Here is a 26,717-nt window from a genome sequence, read left to right on the forward strand (position 1 = left end):
TTATAAACGTTGTACTGTGATGATGGGTGTTTTCTTTATGTAAATACTGTGTTAATGTAGGCTATATTATAAATGTTGCACTGTGATGATGGCTGTTTTCTTTATGTAGATACCATGTTAATGTAGGTTATATTATAAACGTTGTACTGTGATGATAGGTGTTTTCTTTATGTAAATACTGTACCATGTTAATGTAGGTTATATTATAAACACTGTACTGTGATGATAGGTGTTTTCTTTATGTAAATACTGTACCATGTTAATGTAGGTTATATTATAAACGTTGTACTGTGATGATGGGTGTTTTCTTTATGTAAATACTGTACCATGTTAATGTAGGTTGTATTATAAATGTTGTACTGTGATGATGGGTGTTTTCTTTATGTAAATACCGTGTTAATGTAGGTTATATTATAAATGTTGTACTGTGATGATGGGTGTTTTCTTTATGTAAATACCGTGTTAATGTAGGTTATATTATAAACATTGTACTGTGATGATAGGTGTTTTCTTTATGTAAATACTGTACCATGTTAATGTAGGTTATATTATAAACATTGTACTGTGACGATGGGTGTTTTCTTTATGTAAATACCGTGTTAATATAGGTTATATTAAAAACATTGTACTGTGATGATGGGTGTTTTCTTTATGTAAATATCATATTCAGATATGGTACATTTTATGTGAAATCTCACATTAATTGGTTATAGTATGCTTAGATCCAAAATTCAGTAGCAATAAAAATGTAGTTGTGGGATGGGTGGGGATGTAAAACTAATTTTAATTATGCAATGCTTACCCAATGCTGTTGCATAACATTTGCTTTTCATGCCCGTGTAGCTTGTGGTACCTCTCCTTACCCACCTATGTGGCTTGTGGTACCTGTCCTTACCCACCTGTATGTCTTATAGTACCCATCCTTATTCACCTGTGAGACTTGTGGTACCTATCCTTAGTCACCTGTGTGGCTTGTGGAAGATAAATGGCTACTAGGCCTTACCCACCTGAGTGGTTTGTGGCAGCCCAAGCAGATAGAAGATACAGCACACACAGAGAAGCACCATTATACGCCACTTCCGCAGAATGTGAACTTTCTCATCAATGATGGCTGTTACCACTGTCTCCACCATCATCAGCTGAGAGCTCATGCCCATAAGTAGAATCATGATGAAAAATAGTACCGACCATAGTTGGGGTAGGTTGAAATGCTGTATTGCTGCTGGTAATACTATGAAAACAAGAGCTGTGGCTGCAAAGTAAAAATAAAGGTATCAGATAACACTATATATATATATATATATATATATATATATATATATATATATATATATATATATATATGTGTGTGTGTGTGTGTGTGTTTATTCAGTAATTATTTTCCTGTTACACCAAAATGTAAAGATCAATTTTGTTATTTTTAATTTAACAAATTTTGTTAAATCTTTTTTGTGTGTCTATATTGAGAAATAGAAGAAAAAAACATATCATTATTCTTTACAATTAAGTCATCAGTTCAGGATTTAAAAGCTTCTTAGATCAAAATGAAAATGAGAGGCAATTCAGTCCTGCCCACTTGTACCAACGTCACTTATGTCGACAAGCCACCTATTTCAACAAAAAAACAGTCCCCATCCCTTGGTCTACTATTACTACCAAAATTGTCATGCTTATGTCGATGTTGAGATAAAAAATAAACATACATGTCGACAGAAGCCATCGGTCCCAGCTTGAACAAATCCTTTGTTTTCTAATCATTTATGTCGACAAGCTGCCAGTTCTGACCCATACTTTGTTCAACAATTAGTTGATCTTGCCGCCAGGCTTTAATTTTCCCACCTAATCATTTATGTCAGCAAGTGGCCAGTTCCAACATGTACTTTATTCAACAATTAGTTGATCATGCCACCAGGGTTTAATGTTGCTGTTGGATAAAAAAACAGGCTTTTGTTTGGACCTATAAAGTTGGCCTCTTGCAGCAACTTAAATAAAAGCAATAAAATCTGATTGATTCTTACATTTTCCAAAGTGATCGGTGATTAAAACAAGTTTATTGTGCTGTGAAAGTTTCCTTTTTAACTTTATTTAGCATGTGTCAATGTATACAATATTATGCCTTCATTGCCGGTAATCATATCAGCCGTATATCTCTTGTTTGCTTTTATGTACTTTTCATAATGGCTTCTGTAACTAAATACACTGTTTAAACCAACCTGTTGACAGGTTTTCATTTCCTTGTGAATAGCCCCATCCCCCTGGTATCCTCAATAAGATGGGAACAGACTGACCAAAATCTAGGCATTGAATATCGTAGTGAATGTTTTTCATATCAGGAAGTGACCGATGCAATATTTTATTGTGGATTTACAAATGTAACCAAAATGTAACTTGTCAATATACAAGTGTATTTCACACTGGTTTTGTCTTCATGTACTCAAAATTTCCATTGTTTGCTTTCTCGAAGTGTAAATGCTACTCACTGACATCAGGTCACCCCTTACTGATGAATTTAACTTGTATCTTTTTTTCAGACACCACTCCAACCCTTATCTCAACATCTGCCTATGTCAACAATATCTCCTCAGGCCCGAGGATGTCAACATAAACAGGTAGGACTGTAGTGCCAGAGAAAATGACCCATCTCTAAATAACTGAAGTGTAAAATATAGCTTAAATGGATTTTAATTTCACTGAAAGGCAAATAACCAGGCAGAATACATCTAAATGCCACACTGTGTAACTCTAAGGCTACTGGTGATGAGAAATTGACCATAAAAACAAACCCAATGTTGATACCTAGCAGACATCCAGATTAGAAACCATGAATAGAGGAAATTAATATTTATTCTTGTGGCATCAAACATTGTAATTTTTGGATTCCTCTGAACCACAGATTTGCATATCTAAATACCAGCTGGTGTGGTTGTACAAGGAACAGTGTCTGAGAAAATGGCCTAAATGCTTACCATAACCAAGAGGACTTGAACACAATGTGAAGGTAATCCCTGTAAATCTTTTCATTGTGCATTTACATACCAAGTTATGCATTGGGTATAGTGCCTTAATAAATGACCCAAAATGTAAAGGTTTACTGAAATCAATGAACAACAAAATATAGCTCACATAAACCTTATTTTCAGTGAAAGGTATAGTAACCTGCATGACACATCTAAATACAACCTTAAGTGATTCTACCTGTAATAGTGCCCTAGAAATGCAAACCTTAATCCAAGCCTTGACCTAGAATCTTAGACTGACAAACAGACATTCATACATGAGAACTGCCCAAAAAGGAGGGATTTCCTTTTGAGGTGTCTCCTGTTCCTCCCATCACGCACTGAAATCTTCCAAATATGCAAAAATTATTATTGAAAATTATTTTTTTTCCTTTTTTTTCCATTTTGCTCTCATTTTAGTATATTTATGGTAATGCTGCCCATGATCACATGACTGAATTAAGCTGGCCAGCTTAATGAAACAATTAACATCACTCTGATTCTTTCAGCAGGGTTGGTTGGCTTTAGTGTTTGAAGTGTGTCAGTATGGATTATATGTGATTGGGAATCCAGAAAGGATTATTATTGTTGGATTAATAAAGAGCTCAATCAGCTAAAACAGGATTGGCTTGGCTTCAGTGTTTAAAGTTTTCAAGATGTCTAAGCATGTGTTATCTCCCAATGATAAAATGCAAAAATCCATGAAACCGAAATATACAAAATTTAATGATGGTAGTGATGGGAATTTCACTGAAATCCATGTTTGCAAAATTTTCATCAAATGTGGATTAAGATATAAGTGCTGAGACACTGTTTGCCAACTCAATAACCAAACATAATCTCCCATTTATAGTAGCAGATTATTTTTCAAACAAGTTAAAATAATGTCCTCTTAGTCAGAAACCACACAAAAGTTCTCAGACAAATGGACCAAAACAGAGGAGTGCAAATCACATAGTGCCCCAAGATTTGGGTCCTAATTTGGACAAGAAAGTTAAAGACATGTGCCACAATGAAACATTCATGATTCTTATTTAAAATATGCCCTTGTTTGAAGTAAAACTCTGGACCAAATTTTGCAAATCTCTCGATTTGTCCAGGGTTGACTTCTCTGTCCAGTCATATAATCAACCCAGAAATTGGAATTAACATAATTTGCAATCTGGATTAAAAAGACACAGGTTTAATCTCCCCCCAAAAAAACAAGAGGCCAAAGTATGGCTCCAATAGCTCAACTGACTGATATCTGCCTAAAGGTCAAATGCAAGAACAGTTGACCAAGATATCTGGGTCAGTGGGATAATTTCTAAAAGAAATTCTTCAAATGTTCTTTGCTGCATGTTATGAAAACAACAGTGTCAATGTTCAACTCTTATTGTTTGTGTCTTTATCTTTGAAGGCACATCAACATCATTTTTTTTCAGTACGGAAAGGCTTTTATACCAGGATGCTTTCTGTTGAGGTTGATCCAGTTTTATTGATTGTTGTTGTTGTAGGGTTTAATGCCATTTTTCAGCAAAAGATAAGCTATACATGGCAGCCAGTATCAATGGTTGAGAAAGAACCTGGGAAAACCATGAAAAGAACCACCGACCATCAAGAAGCTAGTGGCATGCTTTCTCACATACCCACATTGGCTGAACTTGAGACTCGAACCCACAAAGACAGAGGTGAGATGGCAATGATCCATAACGATGAGTGCAGCCACTCGGGGCCGCTTGTTGACTGTATTTTGGGGAATAAAATTGTTTACATGTTTTTCTATTTTTAGCAATAGTGACCATATTTGATTGTGGATCAACATCATTTGTTTCAATCATAAAGGCCTTTAAATTTGCCTAAGAGGTTAAAGCATCTGCCTCAGAAATGGTAGGTCGCGGGTTTGAACACTGGCCGAGTCATAAAACTTATAAATATGATACCAGTAGCTGCCTGACATGGTGCTTAGCATTAGGAGGTTAGTATTAGGACTGGTTGACTTGGTGTCAGGATAATATGCCTGTGTGGGTCATGATGCTAGATGTTTGTGGCATAATGCTCCAATGCTAGACATCACCATGAACTGCCACAGTGCAGACATCATAACGATATAATTAAGTTAAAAATCCAAATCACACACACACACAAGCCTCCAAGTTTGAATGTTTTCAGTAAGATTAGGTTGATGCATTTTTTAGAAGTTATAAAGTGGTTTTTCTATCTTAAGTAATGATGGTCATATTTGATGGCAGACTGTATTATTTGTACAAGATTGAAAACCCTTTAATCTATTATGCATTCTATTAAATTCTGAAGATTGGTTTTTAAGAAGTCATTTAAGGTTGTTTTTTTTCTATAATGTAACAGTGGCCATATTTATTATCCAATCAGCATCATTTGTAAAAATTCTGAAAACCCTTTATTCCATGATGTTTTCTGTCCAATTTGATTAAAATCTACTGACTGGTTTTTGAGAAGAAGCCACTGCTAGGTATTTATATATTTAATAATTGTGATTTAGTAATGGTGGCCATTTTTTGATTGGCATCTTTTGTATATATCTGAAAGATCTCTATGCAATGTTGCTCTCTGCCAAGTATTTCTTAAATTGTTCCAATGGTTCTCAAGAAGTTGAAATTAGTAATGATTGATGTAGGACTATACCATTTGACCCAACAGCCATATGACTTTGTGTTTGTCTAACAATGCCCTACTGCAGACAAATTAGTAAAACATCTCAAAACCTTGTAACAAATGGGAAAAATTATAATGGATTACAAAATCCAATAAGGTCATCCATACAAACACTATTTGTCTACCTAAAGTGATTACTGTTAATTAATTATAAATGCTAGGAGGGTTGTAGTAAAAAAACAAAACTTAAGTCCTGAACACTAAAAAAAGAAAATTGGACAAATTGCCACAACAGCCTGAAGAATAAGAACATTTGCTTTGTTATACAAATTTGCTAGTCAAATTTCCATGTTCATTTAATCCTGTGCAGTGTTTCTAACAAGCTTCTGGGAATGAGTTGATGGATGGATGGGTGTATGGAGTGACAGGACCAAATCCATGTGCTCTGAGAGTGGAGGCAAATAAAGAAGGCAGGATAATAAAGTAAACAGAAAAATCTCAACTCAGTTTAGCTCACCTGACTCAATTACATTCTCCACTTTAGTGTTTAGCTCATGAGCAAGTATACCGATGGTGGCAAATACAGTAAATCCAGCCAGTGTACTCATCAGTGTATCTATCAGGCAAATCAATATGGCATCTCTAAAAAAAAAATTATGAAAAAACAATACATGAGATCTATAGCACATTCATTATTTTTCACTTAAATTATAAATCATGAAATTAACACATTTTCTGCTGAATAGTGCTGATTTGAGTCATTACAAAAATAATTTTATGGTAAATATTTTTTAAAAGTGGCAACACAAATGAGAAATTTGAGAGGTGGAAAAAAAAGAAACTGCATTATATTTCAGACATGGAAAATAATTTATGGTGAAGAAATCTGACTGTAGTTATTTCCCCTACCTCCTTGACAACAAGGATAAGCCTGCTGTGATGTAGTGCTGAATCAGATATGCTTTGTGGTCAAATATGATTCAACAGTTTACAAACTGTCAAAAATGGAGTTTACTGCAACATTCCTACTTCTCTCTAAAGTCATTGATATTTATATCATCAGCCTATGAATTTAGTGAGAGGAATTTATGAAAAGAGAGTGTGGTGTTGTGCTGCAAGTGATTATAATCCCAAAAGCATCAATTCTGCAGCAAGTTTAGAATTTAATAAAAAGAAAAAAATCTCTGTAAATACTGCATATATTTCATCTCTGCCAATCGTTAAAAGATCATGTATTTTTACAAACATTGGAAAAGAAAATATCATGTTGACTATGTTGTGATTTTGCTGCAACTTCTAACTGCTTAATCTACTTTTCTGTAATGTTCACACATAATGTAGCTTAGCTTACATGCAGATTTAGTGAGTCATACAGCAAAACCAATGATCGACAAAAATCAAAGGTGCTGAGGACTGCATATGATAAACTTATCTATCTTTATTATCCATATGAAGACAAAGATAAAGAGGGACTCTTACATCATCTCTTTAGACTCCAGTGACTAAACAAAGATGGCAGCCACCACATGTTCACAATCATGTGTCATATATATATATATATATATATATATATATATATATATATATATATATATATATATATATATAAATATATAAATATAAAGTCATATACATACACACACACACTTAAGTGTAAAATTCAGAGACATCTTGAAATAATTTTCATATTGTTTTCATTCCTATATTATAGGGCTAAATTTAGTTATTTCAGGTGCTATGGTATTTATATTAGTTTTAGAAGGAAAGATATATTTGTGTATAAATTTTCTAAATTCTCTACATAAATTTAATAACAGTATGTCTATGATAGAGGAGTAACTCTACAGTCACTGTTAGATTTAGAGGCAGAGATTTGGGAGTAACTCTAGGACTCACGGTACTAATTCCACTCCAATGGTAAACATATGGAAACACTATCATATTCAAAATTCAATAACTTAAAATTTATGGGTGCTGATAATGACACCTATAATTTTTCGTGCACATCTAACCTTGGTGCAAGCTTATGTGTGGAGAACACCATATGACCCGCGGCAATTTGTTTACATACATGTGCATGAAACACGTGTTATTGATTCTGCACCAAATGAATCAAGTGCTACTTTCAGTATTGAGTACTCCTGAGTCAAGCCTGTAAAAATGCTAAAATTGCATCAGTAGAAATTTGTCAATATTTTTTTTACATTACATATAGGATAAGCTCTCAAAAGATATTTTTCCTAAAATTTTAATTTTCATTATTAACCAATTATGGACCACCAAACCTGTAAATACTCTATTATTTCTTCACCCATTTCTAGACTGCTTCACAGTTCTTCCGTATAATTAGTACCGTGTGTCCTATAACCAGATTTAATATTTTTTGAAAAGTTGTATTTTACTCCTTGATATTAGAGCATAATTGTAAGAAAGAATTGGCCATGCTTGTGCATGGATAATAGTGCAATAGCATTATATGTAATACCAATATCTAGTTAAATTGCATCCGCATTACATGTTGCTGTGTTGTATTGTACTTATTAATGGCTTATTCTTGTTATTAAAATAATTGTTTTCTGCCTTTGTATCTTCATGTTATCTTTCTATGGCATGCATGCTACACAAAAGAAACACAAGCATGCTGACATCAGCAAGTATGACATCACAGGGTATCAAATTACATGACGCATTGTATTTTTATCTCTCACTGGCTATAAGACAAGTTTTAAATGTTTTAAATTTCAAAATTGCATTTCTTTTCTTGCTGACTCTCACAGAAATAAGATACAGTGCATCCCTATTCACATCAATCAAACAAAACAAATAAGTGTGCTACATGACAGGTCAAAATGATAAGAGGCCATTGCCCTTTTGTGACTAAAACAAATACACACACCCATGAAGCATCAAGAGATGCTGATATTCCAAACTTATTTAAACTATCATCACATGTGATTCATGACCCCCAAATGTTAATAAAAAGGTATAAAAGCCAAGGAAGAGTTCCATAAGCTTTATTAAACTGAATAATTAAATAACATAGTGCTACTTTTTAGTATAAAACTATGGGGAAGGGTGAATAAGCAAAGAATAGACAGAGTAACTTCTTCAAGCCTGGTAATGTTCCCCACAACAAGGGGTGGGGAGGGGGGAATGTGTATCAACCCAAATAACACATCAACATGAGGTATGTTACATAAGGACATCAAGAGACAAATTTGAAAAAGCTATCCAAAGTTCCTATAATGCTGACATTGATGTTGGAGACAGAAAGTGTATGCACAAACTGTTATGACTCAAGCTATTAAGTATGCTGGAGGTGGAGAAATGTGTGAAAAACTTTGCTATGCCAAGACAAGTTCATGTCTCTATGCAATATGCAGACACTGATAAAAATTGTCACTGAATACACTACTTGTTAAATTTAAGTAATAGAATTGAATTGCATATTGAAGTTGTCTAATACATAAATATATACCTACATTTACCCAAAGCTCATAAAAAGTTAAGAAAAAGTCTCAAAATCATTACTGTGGCTACTTTCCACTATAAGCAGTGTTAAATTAATTACTTTTTAATATAAAGCTGAAAAAATGCATACATTATTGAACAAAAGAGAAACAAAGCAAACATTGCAATCACTCAATTACAGTCAAAGGGGAGGTAATACACCTTGATTTGGCAAACCAAATAGCAAGCTCTAATTTACAGCTAAATGATTCCTTACTATTACTTGATGGTAAGAACAGAGCAATGTAGGTTTTATAAATAGCTTTTGTTTCAAATATAAAACCATATTTCTGACATGAAGCTTGTTTTCATTTATTCACAACAACATATATGGTGAACAAAACACATATCGCTTAGTGCACGCAGTAATCAAATGCTGAGATTTGGAATAATGTGTTCAGAGACCACAAGTTGCAACACCCTGAGTATGAAGGTTTTCTATCATGGGATTTGGTACATGAAGAAAAAAGAGATCTGGTTTGGTGGGAGAGAGCAGTATGTTCACCATGCAGTTATACATCAAGAATGTTTCAACTGTATGAAGAGAGGTTGGGGAAGAAAAACTGCCTGTGTAAAGAATGCAATACAGATAGGACTTTTGCAGACTTATATTGGGACTGAAGGGTTGAAAACTATTATTTTAAGTGAAAATATCCCTCCCTGCTCCCTTAACAAAAGGAATGCAGAAAAGTTCCAATACTGTTTGCCCAAAAATATAATGTACCAATATGAGAAACATGCTGAACATAGAATAGGTGTCAAGGAGTTTAATTCTAGGATAAGAAATAAGACCGGTATAATTGATATTCAATGTGACTCGACATATAATAATTCAATTTACAAGTTGAGGCAATGCAGCATGTGCAGTTTTGTGCACAGTCCTTATTTTTACAATGTTCTCTGCTTTGATCTGCTGAGTGTGTCTCTAAAGTTAAATGATCAGTACTGATACATAAGTGATTGTGAAATAAGTGGCTTACATATAAAATCTCCCCCACCCCCCCACCCCTTTTGGGGAATTGTTGCATGTATTAAATGGTATTTAACCATATAGGCCAATCTATGGGTACCATCATATGAAATTCTGCCATCAGGCCATACTATGCTCTTTTCCCTATGGCCTGAGCTATCTGCTTCCACTCTCCAGTGTATAAAACCATCCCCATCTGTCTTTTGTATAGAATTTTTCTCCAAAATCACATGCAAACCATGATAAAAAAGACTCCATTATGATTGTCATATGTAAAAACCACCAAATTGATACCCTGTATGCACGTGGTAACCATGGAAACAACAAACTCCTATTATGGTATAGGTCGCATATAGGACTCACGGTACTAATTCCACTCCAATGGTAAACATATGGAAACACTATCATATTCAAAATTCAATAACTTAAAATTTATGGGTGCTGATAATGACACCTATAATTTTTCGTGCACATCTAACCTTGGTGCAAGCTTATGTGTGGAGAACACCATATGACCCGCGGCAATTTGTTTACATACATGTGCATGAAACATGTGTTATTGATTCTGCACCAAATGAATCAGGTGCTACTTTCAGTATTGAGTACTCCTGAGTCAAGCCTGTAAAAATGCTAAAATTGCATCAGTAGAAATTTGTCAATATTTTTTTTACATTACATATAGGATAAGCTCTCAAAAGATATTTTTCCTAAAATTTTAATTTTCATTATTAACCAATTATGGACCACCAAACCTGTAAATACTCTATTATTTCTTCACCCATTTCTAGACTGCTTCACAGTTCTTCCATATAATTAGTACCGTGTGTCCTCTACAGTCACTGTTAGATTTAGAGGCAGAGATTTGGGGTCAATACTAGGTTACAAGCAGCTATTCAAATGCTATGGTGTCAAGTTACAGTCCAGAGAAATTGAAACAAAGGAGTCAGTAGGACAGTTGGAAGATGTGTTTGTAAAGCTAATTAAAATCAATTATAGCAAGTTTGCCTTAATGCTTAAACATTAAAATTAGTGACCATTTGAAGGGAAATTTGAATCTCTTTTAGTAGGTATAAGGTGCTTAAAATAGAGTTGGGTAGTTATAGTTTAATTCTGAAGTAATTTGCTCAAAAGGATAAAGTTTACAAGTAATTTCATATTCAAAATAATATTTTTGTAAATTCTAACACACAGCATCAGTGGGAAAAGAGTGTGTATGGAGATTACATATACGGCTTTATTTTGGATTACAAAATTTAGATTCTGTGTATTTTGATATGTAGATTAGAGTTAGATAAAGGGTCTGCACCTAACACAATCAGACCAGAATATTAGTTTAGAATAGGTCTTCATGGAATGTTTTCTCTGACGTCCTTTAGGATTGTTTAAATAACCAGGTCAAACATAGTGCAGGGAGTCAGCATGAAGAACTAGGGGCAACATACTTCATTAAAGGTAGAAAAAGTAGAAACCCTCTTGTTTGTGACTAATTCCCCATAGCGCAGTGACATCAGAAAGGCGCTACTACACCTATATTTTCACATGTAAACAATATATCCTTATATTTTCACATGTGAAAATAAAAGATTTCCCATCATGCCAAGCAATGCTCGATTGTGTGTGCCTACCAAATTTGTACTTGCAGAAACGAAAATGTGTACTTTGTGAGTTAGAAAAAATAGAAACTGCCTTACATTACAGTCATAGAAATTAATCATTGATAAAGAAATTTGACCAGACAGATTTGCATCTCTCTGAAGTTATTTCACCTTACTTCCTTGGCAACAATGATAAACACACTGTGATGCATTGCTGAATTGGATTTGCATTGTTTTCAGATAGGGTCAAATAGTATTCCAAATGATAAAAATGTAATTTGCTGTGACATATTAGGTCAACCCAATCTTCCCTCTTGCTTAAGTCATCTATATTGTATATGATCAGCCTATGAAAGGGATGCGAATTTACAAAAAGGGGTGGGGATGAATGTGTGGTGCCAAAGAGTGAGTGTAGTCTTCTAAACTTCAATTCTGGAGAAAGTTTGGTATGTAATAAAAAGAAAATTTTCTTTACTATGTTAATAATGGATATATTGATATGATCCTGACTACCTGTCAACTTATATTCTTATAAAGTGCATTTGCACATATCATTAATGTTTGAGATAATTTATAATCTCCTTTTATTATTTAAATTCCCCTCATGTTGGAAATTGTACCTCTGTCTCCAATGCAAATAATAGTAACTGTAGTAACAGTTTTCAATATATGACCCTTGTACAAAAGAAAAGTAATTTGATATAATATGTAAATCATATAAAAATGGTTTAAATATTCATCATCTGGGAAAAGCCCAGTGTGAACATGATGGGATTGTAAATTGTTTTAACATTCAGAATTCTGAGAGAGAAAAAAGCAATTGTATCCATTTTTCTCCAGGATTAAGGTAATACTCATGTAAGTTCATAATTTTTCGTCACCTGTGTGATGAAACTGTTCATCTTTAATGCTGCATCTTTGTATCATTGTGAAATTACAAATTTCCATCCATTTTGTAGTGGCTGTGCCATTTAGATGTCGAAATAGTATACCTGACACAATGACACACTTTGTCACTACAAAACAACACACATCGTCACACTATTGACATCTGGTTTTAGACTGTATTGCTCAAAATGACAAATTGTGTCTCAGCCAACAAACGTGACACACTATTAACATCCGGTTCCAGATTATGCCTCAAACATTTACCATTGGACTCTAAAAACATAAGCCCAGGTCTGGTTCTGAACCTTGACAAAGTTATTACCACTTCAGTACATCATAAGAACAAATTCTGAGAACTATTAACTTCTTTTTCTGTGCAAAATTAGTTTGGAAATTGGGATGACAAGGCAAAGGAGGAATGTAGTAGATAATTTGGTGCTGCCATCCCTTTTTTCTCCCCTCCCAGAGCATGTCTTGGGGAGTGGCTACAACAGCATGGTAATATAATGAAATGAAGGGGAAAATTAACTAAGAACTCAAGCATACACAGGTCTTCTAATAAAGCAACTGTGACAAATATGTCATGCAAAGGCTCAACAGAGTGAATTTCCTATGAAAATACACTGATACAAAAGAAGAAGGCCAAGACTTACATGTCAAGCCAGTGATCAAAGCATTACTACAAAACATGACCTTGATCCCAGGGTCAAAAGATTAAGTAAATATGTGGCAAAATTGATTTTGCTTCATAATAATTCTTCCCAAATAGGAAGAAAATCTATTAAGGGCTTTAGAAAATAAAAGAATGAAAAAACTTGGACCTACACTACAACACATTTTTCATGAATATGACTTTGAAACCAAGGTCAAAATGGCAAGCATGCATGTCATAGTATGACTTGTCTTGGCTTTATAATGATTCATCCCATGTATGAAAAATATCCATGCGTGGGTTTTGAAATAATAAGCAAAATAATTTTTTACTACAACATTAACACAAATCTGACATAGATCCAAAGGTCAAAGAAGCAAGCACTTTGCAGTATTGTCTTTGCTTCATAATGATTTGGGATGACAAAAATCTATTTCACAGAGTTTTGAAAATATGTACAAATGACAAACTTTAATAAAAACTTTAGTGCAAATTTTCTATGACCCAAGGACAACAGAGCAAGTGAGCATGTCAATGGATATTTTTTTCTTGGCTTCATAATAATTCATGCCAAGCATGAGAATCTATCAGGAAGTTTAGGAAATATATGTAAACAAAAATCTATCACCAAAACCATAACAAAATGTTGACATCACTGCTGCCATCAGAACAGTGGATGCAAAGTCTTGCTTCACCATAACAAGAGCTCAACAATTAACATTCCAAACAATCTGACAAAGTTACAGACTCACAAACCTGCATATATTATTGTGAAATTTGCTGTAGCTTGCCAGCGTAGTAAGTCCCCCTGACATCACTGACAGTGAGAAGAAAACTTGGCTCGCAGCATCTAACCACATGCCAGGAGACCACAGTCGATTCCAGTCAGGTGTCACAAAGAACTTGATCCCTTCTAAGTGTCCATCAACCATCATTGCAAAGATCAATAAGATGATCAAGATGACAAATGGAACTATAACCACAAAGTACGCTATCTGTAATGTACAATATAATATTACATGTCATTGTTACATCATATTCTGAATTATGATACTTTGTAATCATCATGGTGTACTTTTTTCACTACAATAATACATGTATACATGTAAATACAAATAAGAAATGAACAAGTAATTTTAACATTTATTGTGCTAAAATGTGCAAAAACAATACAATTAAACTGACAGTGTGTACAATTATAATGACTATGAGCATATATTTAGATGGAACTGTGTACACCATCATTGAATATGGACATGTGCTTAGATGGAACAGTGTACAATTACAATGAATATGGACATGTGCTTAGAGAGAACTGTGTACAAATTACAATGAATATGGACATGTGCTTAGACAGAACAATGTACAATTACAATGAATATGGACATGTGCTTAGACAGAACTGTGTACTAATTACAATTAATATGGACATGTGCTTAGACGGTACTGTGTACACTATCAGTGAATATAGACATTGGCTTAGACAGAACTATGTACCATTACAATGAATATAGACATGTGCTTAGACAAAACTGAGTACAATTACAATGAATGTGGACATATGCTTAAATATAGATGGAACTATGTACAGTTACAATGAATATGGACACATGCTTAGATGGAACTGTGTACAATTACGATGAATATGGACACATGCTTAGACAGAACTGTGTACAATTACAATGAATATGGACATATGCTTAGACAGAACTGTGTACATTTACAATGAATATGGACATATGCTTAGACAGAACTGTGTACACATCAGTGAATATGGACATGTGCTTAGGCAGAACTTTGTACACTTACAATGAATATGGAAATATGCTTAGACGGAACTGAGTACAATTATAATAAATATGGACATAACCCTGGTATGCTTAGATGGACTGAGTACAATTGCAATGAATATGGACATGTGCTTAGAGATGAAACGACTATGGACATATGTTTAGAATGAACTGGATAGAGTTACTCATTATGAAGATGAATTTTTGCTCCAGGGTGACCATGTAAAACTTCCCTATTATTATATACAGTTAAAGAAAAAATCAGCTTGCATGGAATTCATCATGTAAATATGCTTAAGTAGCAATCAAGGCAATTCTCATGGTATATATCTCTAATTCATCCATTCAGCTTAAAATACTTTTGAATAGCATGATATATGGTAACAATAAAATTAAACACCTGAAGACAGGAGTTTGAAGGAAATGGCCAGTTTATCAATAAAAATCACCCTAAATTCATAGAGAAATTTATAATATGTGTCCTGCCTAATATGGTGCTAGTAAAAGTGCAGAAAAGGGAGAAAAATGCTGAGCAGTGGACTTAACATTGAAAATAAACTTTGTAATACAAATGATATATGTCATAAATCAGGAAGATACAAGTGTGTCATAGTTCATTCCTAAACTTCAATCTGGTTTTAAGAAAAAATGCAGAAACAAAAGCAACCATGAAACTGATACAAGACCTTGACCTTGAAGATGATGTGTCAAATGTAACACTTATTGACAATGTATGAATACCAGTTATAGAATGGATGGTAATATGCAAATGAAATCTAAAATATTGACCTACAACCTTGACTTGGAAGATAAGACCCCCAATGTGATACAGGATATATATAGCAATTTTCATTACTTATTCTCAAATGGTTATGATGTTCTTATAACATAAAGGAAACAAACAAAGAAGTATTAAAAATAATGACAGTGACTTTGAAGATATGACCCTCAATGCTGTATGCAACTCACATACTAATAATGATTAATATCAACTACTCTTAAATTGTAGAATAAAGAAAGTTTAAAGGGAAAATGTTATGATACATGAGATTCATTTTGATAATATCTAAATATATAAAGTTTCATCCCTAAAGCTGACAAAGCTCAAACAATATTTGAGGAAATGGGATCTAAGTGCTTTTCCCAAGGAAACAGGAACAGCCAACATGAGCTGGCTTGAGAGGGTATTGAACCAAAGAGCCATGGATTACATGTCTGATACACTTTAAACTGAACTACCACTGTGACGGTTCTCAGCTCATTGGTTCTGGTGTGGAGCAAGGAAAAATCTAAATAGAGAGCTGTTACCTTGACCTTGAAGATAGGACTTCAACTGTGCTTCATGACATGGCTTCTAACCAATGATGTACAAATAAACAACAAGTTTCATTCCATAGTTTCAAATGGGTTTCACATTATAGAAGAGAAAGGAAAGTGTAATGGATAATTTGGAATACTGAGCTAAGACCCTGACCTTAAAAACTGGACCCCTACTGATGTGCATACCATACGTTTTAACGGTGATGTACAACAATAAAGTTGAATATTGTTAGCTGTGTGATAAATTTTAATGATATATGACAATAAAGTTGAATATGGTTAGTAATGAGACACATTTTAATGATACAACAATAATGTGGAATGTGGTCAGCAATGGGTGTGGGTGTGTGATTTGGATTTTTAACGTAGCTTGAATGATTTTTCAGTCATATCACTATTATGGCTGCAGTGTGGCAGTTTATAGTGATGTCTAGCACTGGGGCTGCAGACATGTAGCATGATGTCCCACCTAGCCACATTATTCTGACACTAGGCTGACCAGTCATTAAACTAATCTCTTAAATCTGAGCACCAAGCGAGGCAGCCGTTAGTAACAAATTCTTTTATAAGTCTTTGGTATAACCCATCCGGGGTTTGAACCTGTGACCTCCTGCATCTGAGGCGGATGCTTTAACCACTAGGCCACTGAAGCAGTCTGGTTAGCAGTGGATACATTTTAATATGACAATAACATGAAATATGGTTAGCAGTGAGATACATTTTACTGATGATACATGACAATAAAATTGAATAGGGTTAGCAGTGAGATACATTTTACTGATGATATATGACAATAAAATTGAATAGGGTTAGCAGTGAGATACATTTTAATGATGATAGATTACAATAACATGGAATATGGTTAGCAGTGAGATAAAGGAAGCCACTAATCTTTAGTCTTTCTCTTACAAGATCAAAACAGTTTCGCCAAAGTAGTCGAAGAAAGCTTGTTTTCTCAAGAATCAGACATTTGTCTGAAACTAATTATGAGCAATAACTGGAATATATTAACAAAACAGCTATTTTCCATATGAATCAGTTAATTACACATAAACCGAAGTGAATATAGTCAAATATGCAGAGATAAACATGTTGGTTTTGCAGCTGTCTACATTAGCAATGGTTCAGATAAGAAAATGTGCATTGAAAATAAATATCATATTATAATATTTTGTGTAATGACCTCTACTGCACAAGCAGTGGGCTCCATCCCTCGTTACACTTTTAAAAAATTTTGTGTCATGTGACCTAGTAGAAGTGTGACCAGAAACATTTTGATGTGAGTAAAAACAAGATTAGCAAATATGTTTATACATGCATTCTACCTTCCCAGCAGAGTAGATTCCCCTTACGAGACAGATGAAAACAATAACCCAGCTGAGGAGGAAATAGAGTGCCAGCTGCCAGTCAACAGGACCAAGGGCAGTTATACTTTCAGACCTTTTCAACACGTACATGCTGAAAAATTAAACAGTGATTCAATAATCTGGTTCTATTGGAGTTTCACAATTTCTATTGTGTGATTCAACTCAAAGAATACAAATCATAAACATAATAACATGTTACAACTTCAAACATTTCAAAACAACTTATTATATCGAAAACAATTATAAAGAAAGCAAATACTATATTTTGGCATGTACAACATACACTAATGTATAACACTCACCCTGAAGAACTTAAATCGATCGTTCAGTATGTATATTTCAAAATCTTTATCATTTTTGTTATGAAGCAACATTTTGCAAATTTTGAAAAGGGCACTGATCAATGTTTGTTACATGATGTTTTGACTGGCCTTTAATAAAACAGTATTTAACTGTTCTCTTTTCTTTTTCTGTCAGTGCATAACACTATGATGTCTTGTGTCTCGGTGTTGGAGTTTCTTGCACTGCCCATCCTGATATTTTGTCTGACAATATTCATTCAGATTCAAGATCAAACACAACATGCACCACTCCGGTGGCCTAGTGGTTAGAGCATCTGTCTTGGATGCGGGAGGTCATGGGTTCAATCCCCGGCCAAGTCATACCAAAGACTTACAAAAATGGTGCTAACAGCTGCCTTGCTTGGCGCTCAGCATTAAGAGGTTAGTGTTAGGACTGGTCTGCCTGGTGTCAGGATAATGTGACTGGGTGGGACATCATGCTACATGTCTGCAGCATGATGCCCCAGTGCAAGACATCACTATAAACTGCCACACTGCAGACATCATAGCGATATGACTGAAAAATTGTTAAATCTATGTTAAAAATGCAAATCACACACACACACACACAAGATGCTGTGTCAAAGTGTCAGAGTTCAGGTTCAGTATAATATTTATATGTTGGACATGTCCAAGTTTTAGCCAGCATATATTTATTTTTAAAAATGCCATTCAAAGTCAATGAAGCACTGATCATTGTGAGGACACAATGGAATATCAAATACTTTCTCTCCTGTATATTTCAGGTTAAGTCACAGAAGAAAAGTTAGACAATGTTTTGAAATAAAACAAGTTTATTAACATAAGCAGTCAAGAAAAGGGACTGTTGACGTTTGGTAAATATGGCCAAAATCAATTTTTTTCTTCATCATTCTACTATAAATTGTGCACTTCCTCCTGAAAATTAGAAAAATATGCATAAAAAGTGAACATTGTACATACCAAATATGGTACTGTAAATTCACTATGTATAGTGGGATACAAATTGTTATGGATTCTGTGGTTGTTACAAACCACCCATTTAAAGACCCAACAAATAGTCATCTATCTATATGACTGCCCCCAACTCAAAAAATGAGTTAATATGACCCAACAAAACCTGTCCATCTATATGACCAGTTTTATTTGTTTGGTGTACAAAGCACTTTTAACATATTATTGGCTACATCATGCCAAGAAAATAGGTACCAAATGCCTTTCTCAAGGACACAAGGCAGCAACTCTGTATTCATATAGTTTGACTTGTGTTGCATATTGGTAATATTGAATAGACTGGCTGAATTGAGAGGAAGAATGAAATATACTCATATAACATGTATTTTCTTACAATGCATGTATTAAACATTTTCTCATACAAACCTGAATTTTGCTCTACATAAAATGATAATTACCTAGTTTTAATTTAAACATCAGTTCAATTTTAATATTTTTGCAATGCACAAACTAGAAATGCATCAATAGGACAGAGATGTCCCTAACATGATGCCATTAAGTTTTCAGCAAAAAACTGGGGCCAAAACTCTGTACCTGTTGAAAGAAAGTTAATATCAAAATGGACTTGGTTAACTTTATTAATGTCCAGATGGACTTGGTTAACCTTATTAATGTCCAAATGGACTTGGTTGACCTTATTAATGTCCAAATGGACTTGGTTAACCTTATTAATGTCAAAATGGACATGGTTAACCTTATTAATGTCCAAATGGACTTGGTTAACCTTATTAATGTCCAAATGGACTTGGTTGACCTTATTAATGTCCAAATGGACTTGGTTAACCTTATTTATGTCCAAATGGACTTGGTTGACCTTATTAATGTCCAAATGGACTTGGTTAACCTTATTAATGTCCAAATGGACTTGGTTAACCTTATTAATGTCAAAATGGACTTGGTTAACCTTATTAATGTCAAAATGGACTTGGTTAACCTTATTAATCTCCAAATGGACTTGGTTGACCTTATTAATGTCCAGATGGACTTGGTTAACCTTATTAATGTCCAAATGGACTTGGTTGACCTTATTAATGTCCAAATGGACTTGGCTAACCTTATTAATGTCAAAATGGACTTGGTTAACCTTATTAATGTCAAAATGGACTTGGTTAACCTTATTAATGTCAAAATGGACTTGGTTAACCTTATTAATGTCCAAATGGACTTGGTTGACCTAATTAATGTCCAAATGGACTTGGTTAACCTTATTTATGTCCAAATGGACTTGGTTAACCTTATTAATGTCAAAATGGACTTGGTTAACCTTATTAATGTCCAAATGGACTTGGTTAACCTTATTAATGTCAAAATGGACTTGGTTAACCTTATTAATGTCAAAATGGACTTGGTTAACCTTATTAATGTCAAAATGGACTTGGTTAACCTTATGCTTCATATCTAATTCTCTTTCAGTGCTACACCTATCTCTTTTTACCCACTGACAATGAGTTTTTCTGAGAGTTTAGGAATTTTTGGCATAGGTGGCAATTTATCCACACTAGAAAGTTGGTAGAGCATCAGATTTGTAATCCAAGGGTCCTGGGTTCAATACACATCCAGGTTAAACTGGGTTGGCTGCCTCGATGCATCCTTGGCCAAGGCACTTTGCTCCCATTTCCTCTGCATGATATAGCCAAGTATTGTGTTATAAGTGAAATTAAAGGTGTTAAAAAAGCAATTATAGCCCATAAAAAAAATCATTTCAAAGTTTAAAGAACTCATTAACCTGTTATAGTTTTTAATTCTGTCAATAATACAAAAATTGATGTATTGGAACAATTACAAAGATCAACCTTTCTGCTAATGATATGATATTTTGTTTTGCTAGCTTGTAATGATAAAATGAACCACTTAAACATCTGAGGTTAAACATGAATTTAAATTTGGAATGTGATATTAAATATCATATAGATAATAATGTCACATTGAATTTAAAGTTACATGTATTATGACATAAATTATTTTTTACTATGCACTGCTTTTGGAAAAAACATTAAATTCCTGTGCAATTAAGTACAAATGTGTTCAGATCAGATTTTGTGTAAATTTGTTTTGAAAATGTGTGCATTTTCTTTATGTGGTAATCCTCATTATTGCTGTAAAAATAATTACTTCCAACTTGGGGGTTGGGAGTTGAAAATTCAATTGGTTGACTTGGAGTGGTGAGTGAAACTTTCTAGCAGTGGAGTGAATTTTCCAATTACTCACCCAATCAGGTGAATCCTGATTCAGTGCTGGCCACTTTGATGAAAAGGATGTTCTGTCAAGAATATTGCTGACCTTGCTCAGTGAAAGTCTCTATTTTCTATTGGACATTTGTTACCATATGTTTTGATAAAGTTCATACAAGTGCTATGCTTTGATTCTTCAACAGTAATAAACTCTTATCAAATGGAGAGCAGAATTGTCTCAATTTTCAATTTTTAATAATGGTTCCAAAAAACAACTATTAACATGAACAAATTTAGGTAATTAACAATGTCAACCTGTATATTTCTGTTACAGCTGATTGAAGAAAACTTTATTCTGAGTAAGTAGAACTTTTAGTACTTGCCCATTAGTGGGTGAGTGGATTTTTCATGATTTTTCAACCCCTGAGACTATCAATATTTGCAATGGGCAAGAATTCTGAACACTTACATACTACCCAAAGGCTGAAATAAATCAACTTGCATCTCAGCTGTGATCAGGTCATTGAAAAAAAAAGAAATTTAAATTCTGAAATTCATCTTGCTAACATACTAGAAGTATTCCTCGCTAGGTGACCGCAGTGTGGGCAAAGTTTCCTTGATGTATGAATCCTCTCCGAACATCTCCATCAGGGCATGAATGCATTTTGACACATTAGTTAATTCATACATCTGTGTGTTGTTGCCAGGATTTGTACAGCCTTCCAGTACTTCATAACAAGTATGGTTCAAAAAATCAGGATGGTGAATGTATGTAGTGTTGATCCATGAACAGTTGGAAATGTGGTATTTGTTCACCTGGCATCCTGAAAGGTCAAATATCAAATGAAGTATTTTTATTAAACACTTTTTTTTCTTCAAGTGTATGAATAATTCAAGATAAAAATAAAAAGCATAATTTCAGTATGTGTGTTCAAGTGGTCATGAAATATTCCATCAGCTGTGTATATTCACCAATCATATCAATCCATAACGATAGTAAATGTTACTGAATACATCTGCAAGTATCTACAACTGCATTATCTCTCTGAGATCACCATATTTATGTGAACCATTTTCTTTCAGTAATGTCAAACTCCAAGCACACAATACAATAAGTGGTTTAGCAGTGGCATAAACAACAAAGGTAAGCCAAAATTTATTGAATACAATGTCAAAAAAGAATAAGTTGCTCAAATAGTCTTTTTCTATTTTTTTTTACAACAACAAGAACTACAAAAGTTCCACCCCTTCTTGGGTTTCATGACTTGGTTACAGGAGCTCTAAAAACAAGACTCAATGAAGACTTTATACCTTCTCTCTAATGATGCTGAAGTATTTCCAGTAAATAAATCAAAACTTCAATAAGTCCACTGAGCTCAGACAGGGATTGGTACTAGTCAACTGGGAGATTGAACTCCTTCAGGCATTGTACTAGTCAACTGGAAGACTGAACTCCTTCAGGGATTGGTACTTATAAACGGGAAGACTGAACTCCTTCAGGGATTGGTACTTATAAACGGGAAGACTGAACTCCTTCAGGGATTGGTACTTATAAACGGGAAGACTGAACTCCTTCAGGGATTGGTACTTATAAACGGGAAGACTGAACTCCTTCAGGGATTGGTACTTATAAACGGGAAGACTGAACTCCTTCAGGGATTGGTACTTATAAACGGGAAGACTGAACTCCTTCAGGGATTGGTACTTATAAACGGGAAGACTGAACTCCTTCAGGGATTGGTACTTATAAACGGGAAGATTGAACTAATTCAGAGATTGGTACTTGTTAACTAGTCACCTAGAAGATAAACTCCTTCGAGGATTGCACTACTCTACTGGAAGACTTAACTTCTTTCTGGGATTGTACTAGTTCACTGGAAGATTGAACTCCTTCAGGGATTATACTAGTCAACTGGAAGATTGGTCACTTCCCACCCTTAAAGTATATACACTTACTTGGCATTAAAAAGTCAGTAAATCTGTAGTCAATATAATATGGATCCCTAGGTGAGTCCTTATCCCACTGGGGCCTTGCCATGAAAGTTATAATTTGGAAACCACTGAGATCCCACTCAAGGGAGCTTGCAGGCTGCAGCAGTTCAGTGGATATGACATTGGATTCTTGGTTCTGTGTCAAGACCCACCATACAACTAGCTTGTACTGGCTACAGAATGTCTTAGGAATATTTTAATTTGATATCAGGGGTTTCCTAATGCTCACAGTAGTTATATTTGGAAGCATTTCAGGAGAAATACATATTGAGCTATTAGTTTTGTTTTGCTTTTGTTAAGTTAAAATACAGAATACATTGAAAATGTAAAATAATTCACATAAAACTCAATTTAATCAAACTCTATTTAACCAAAAATATAAACTTTGCTGGAAAATATTAAAGAATTTTAAGTGTGGTACAGTTTTTAGCAATAATTCTTTGCAAATACATTTATAAACTGGAACATAGTGATGAATAAAATTAATGTAGCATAATTTGAAACAGAGCATAGTAGATTCATTCAGTTTCTCAGTGTAGTCACATGACTGATGTTTGTTACTAACCTATGATGGAGTGTATAGCATGTATATGATGACCTAATACAAGTTGTATTGCTCTGAGAAAAACGTCTGGTTTTATCTGTCTGTTAAGTAGCTGACTGGTATGTCCCCTTCAAGTGGACAATATATCAACACATAGTTTTACAAGAAATAAATTCTTATTAAAGCAAAAAATTTCTTGCACATCAGTAAATATGTAAAGAAATTCTGATACTTTGGTATGTTCATTGGTTTGCATCAGAGACAACAACAATATTAACTAACTTTCAGTTCTTTCCCTAGAGGTTATACTGCATTATTACTGAATTCCCACACAGTCTTTTCCTCAGGTGAAACATCTTCCTCCACCAGTTGTTTTTAATAATTCAATAATATTTTTTGTAATATGGTCTACTGGAAAAAATGTATGGCATCTTGCATTAAAAATTTTATTATTTTTTTAATATTTAATTTTCTCTGTAAGGAGAAGAAATCTTCATTAGCCAGTCTTGTGATTCTAAATAGACCTTATCATAGGTTACTTTCCTTGCTTTTCTTAAACAAGTGGCCCAGGTTGGTCAGATATCACTCACATGGTTTATTAATCAGTTGACCATTTACATACTGGTGCAATAACACATGCTAAGTAACTATCTTACAATATCAACCTAACTAATATTCATGGATATAGCTCATTATCTATCAAATTAGAAATATGGCTGCCAAAAAGGAAACAAGACCAGTACATCTGATGCATGATTACCTCCTTAATATGCATCTCACTCATTAATGAACCCATCCAAGATCTTCATATTTCATCCAAATCAGATAAGATGGCATCCAGACTGGTAACAAGCTCCAACAAACATATATTACAATTTGAATTAAAATTGAATCACAAATACAGCCTTCAGAGTTAGCTCAGTCAGTCAGATGCAGGATCATCTAATTAATATGCATGGATTTAGCTCATTATTGAACTCGTCCAAGATCTTAATGATATAAACATTTATTCCAAGTTTGATCAAAATTGGATAAGAAATGTGAGATCACCTCACTAATATGCAAAATCACCTCATTAATATGCATGTATCTTGCTCATTAGTGGACTTACCTTATAGTCCAAGTTTAATTGAAATTGGATCACAATGAATACATCAGAGTGATAATAAGCAATTGTTGAGGAAAGCATGACTTACAACTGCAGACAGACAGGATTAAACTATAAACTCCCCTGGTCTTTGGGTGAAACCTAATAAAACTTGGTAATAATTGCATGCATTTGTGTATGTGGTTTCAATATGGAAAGATACCAGAATAAAATCTCTTGACATTGAACAATATATCTATCTCATCCAAAATCTTGATAAAATGAGCTCTGACACATCAAGCCTGATACAAAATCTGAACAGAAATAAGGCTGCAAAAGTGGAACAAGCTCTGTCAATCAGATGCATGATCACCTTATTAATATGCATCAACTTCATCTAAGAGCACAATGAGATATGCTAATATATCAAGTCTGATCACAATCTTTTCAGAAATAAGGTCTCTGGAGTGCTCACAGGCTCTACCAATCAAATGCAAAACCACCTCATTAATATCAGTGGATATTGCTCATAATCAAATTCTTCAGAAATATTGATGATACAAGTTTACATACCAAGTCTGATCAAAATCTGACCAAAAATATGGTCCTTAGTGTTCATAAGTCAATCAGCCACAAGATCACCTGAATAGTATGCATGTACAGTATTAGGGGTAAAATGGCACATCAGCACATATATAACTATATGGTACTGAATGCATGAATGTCACTTGTAACTGAAGTCATCCAAGGTCTTGATGACATAATGTACATACCAGGCTTGATCCATATCTAATCAGAAATATGGCCTCCAGAGTATGCACAAGCTCAGTCAATCAGATGGAAGATGAATTCCTTAACATGCATAAATGTAGCCCTCAAACCAAGTCTTATCAGAAATGAAGCCTCTTGAGGGTTCACACTTTTTTTTGACAAACAGACATACAGGCAGACAGACAGATGATAGATGCAGGACCATACCACAAGCTCACTAGGTGCATTACCATCTAAGCCTGTATGCAAATCAGGTCCAACTGCAAACAATGCAGACTCATATCTGCTGTTGCACAATGTGCCAGCAGATCAGGGTCTACATTGTTCTTTTGATTAGAAAGCTGCATAGACTCATATCTGATGTTGCACAATGTGCCAGCAGATCAGGGTCTACATTGTTCTATTGATTAGAAAGCTGCATAGACTCATAACTGCTGGCAAATTATGTGATGTCAAGTCTAGGACAGTACAGTTTGGAACTGAATTATATGTGAGTATACATGGTATAAAGACAACAGAAATATAGTGATTAACTGATGAAGCAATGAATACTCACTATCCGTGTTCCATTGGTTGTCACATGTGGTCCATGGCAGTGTGGCATAAAATGAAGAAAACAGGAAATGTAGGGCCCAGCTATTTATCATGTTGTAGTAGTAAGACACCATGGATGTGGAGATCACCATGCAATATCCAATACCTGTAACACAGTATAACCAGGATACACATACTGAACTCAGATGTGGCTTCCAATATACTTGGTATCATACCATCATATCAAAGTCACTTCCCTTTTCTGTCAAAGTTGTAAGATTAACATTTAATTTCAAAAGCAAATACTTTGATCTTGTACAAAGGCAATAAGCATTTTACTTTGATTATGAGTATGTATCACTATCAGAAATATTATGTCCTAAATGTACAACAGAAACAATAATAAGAAAACAAGAGTCCTTTGAAGGGACTGACAATCTACTGGGTAAAAATAATTTCCTTGAATTCAAGATAAACCATTTCTTCCTATTAAGTGTCAAATGTTGAAAACATCTCTGATGTTCTTCAGTAATAACAAGATTTTCAAACTAGCTGCTGCAGTACACATAGTGGATATATCAGC

At 34.2% G+C, this 26,717-nt stretch overlaps 1 protein-coding gene across 1 annotated transcript in view; it reads right to left on the reverse strand.

Moving 5' to 3' along the window:
* Positions 1–26,717, reverse strand: part of LOC149797858 (uncharacterized) — a 338,244-nt gene that overhangs the window by 36,663 nt on the left and 274,864 nt on the right. The window contains exons 18-23 of the mRNA XM_089960811.1: positions 26,157–26,300; positions 21,778–22,030; positions 17,660–17,792; positions 13,981–14,219; positions 6,127–6,251; positions 1,008–1,252 (exon numbers count right to left, since the gene is read on the reverse strand). Of these exons, the coding sequence (XP_089816937.1) occupies positions 1,008–1,252; positions 6,127–6,251; positions 13,981–14,219; positions 17,660–17,792; positions 21,778–22,030; positions 26,157–26,300 (1,139 nt within the window). The remainder of the gene's footprint in view (positions 1–1,007; positions 1,253–6,126; positions 6,252–13,980; positions 14,220–17,659; positions 17,793–21,777; positions 22,031–26,156; positions 26,301–26,717) is intronic.

This window comes from Sinohyriopsis cumingii, chromosome 6, assembly GCF_028554795.1.
Source record: "Sinohyriopsis cumingii isolate HCF-2022 chromosome 6, ASM2855479v2, whole genome shotgun sequence".
Lineage (NCBI taxonomy): Eukaryota > Metazoa > Mollusca > Bivalvia > Unionida > Unionidae > Sinohyriopsis > Sinohyriopsis cumingii.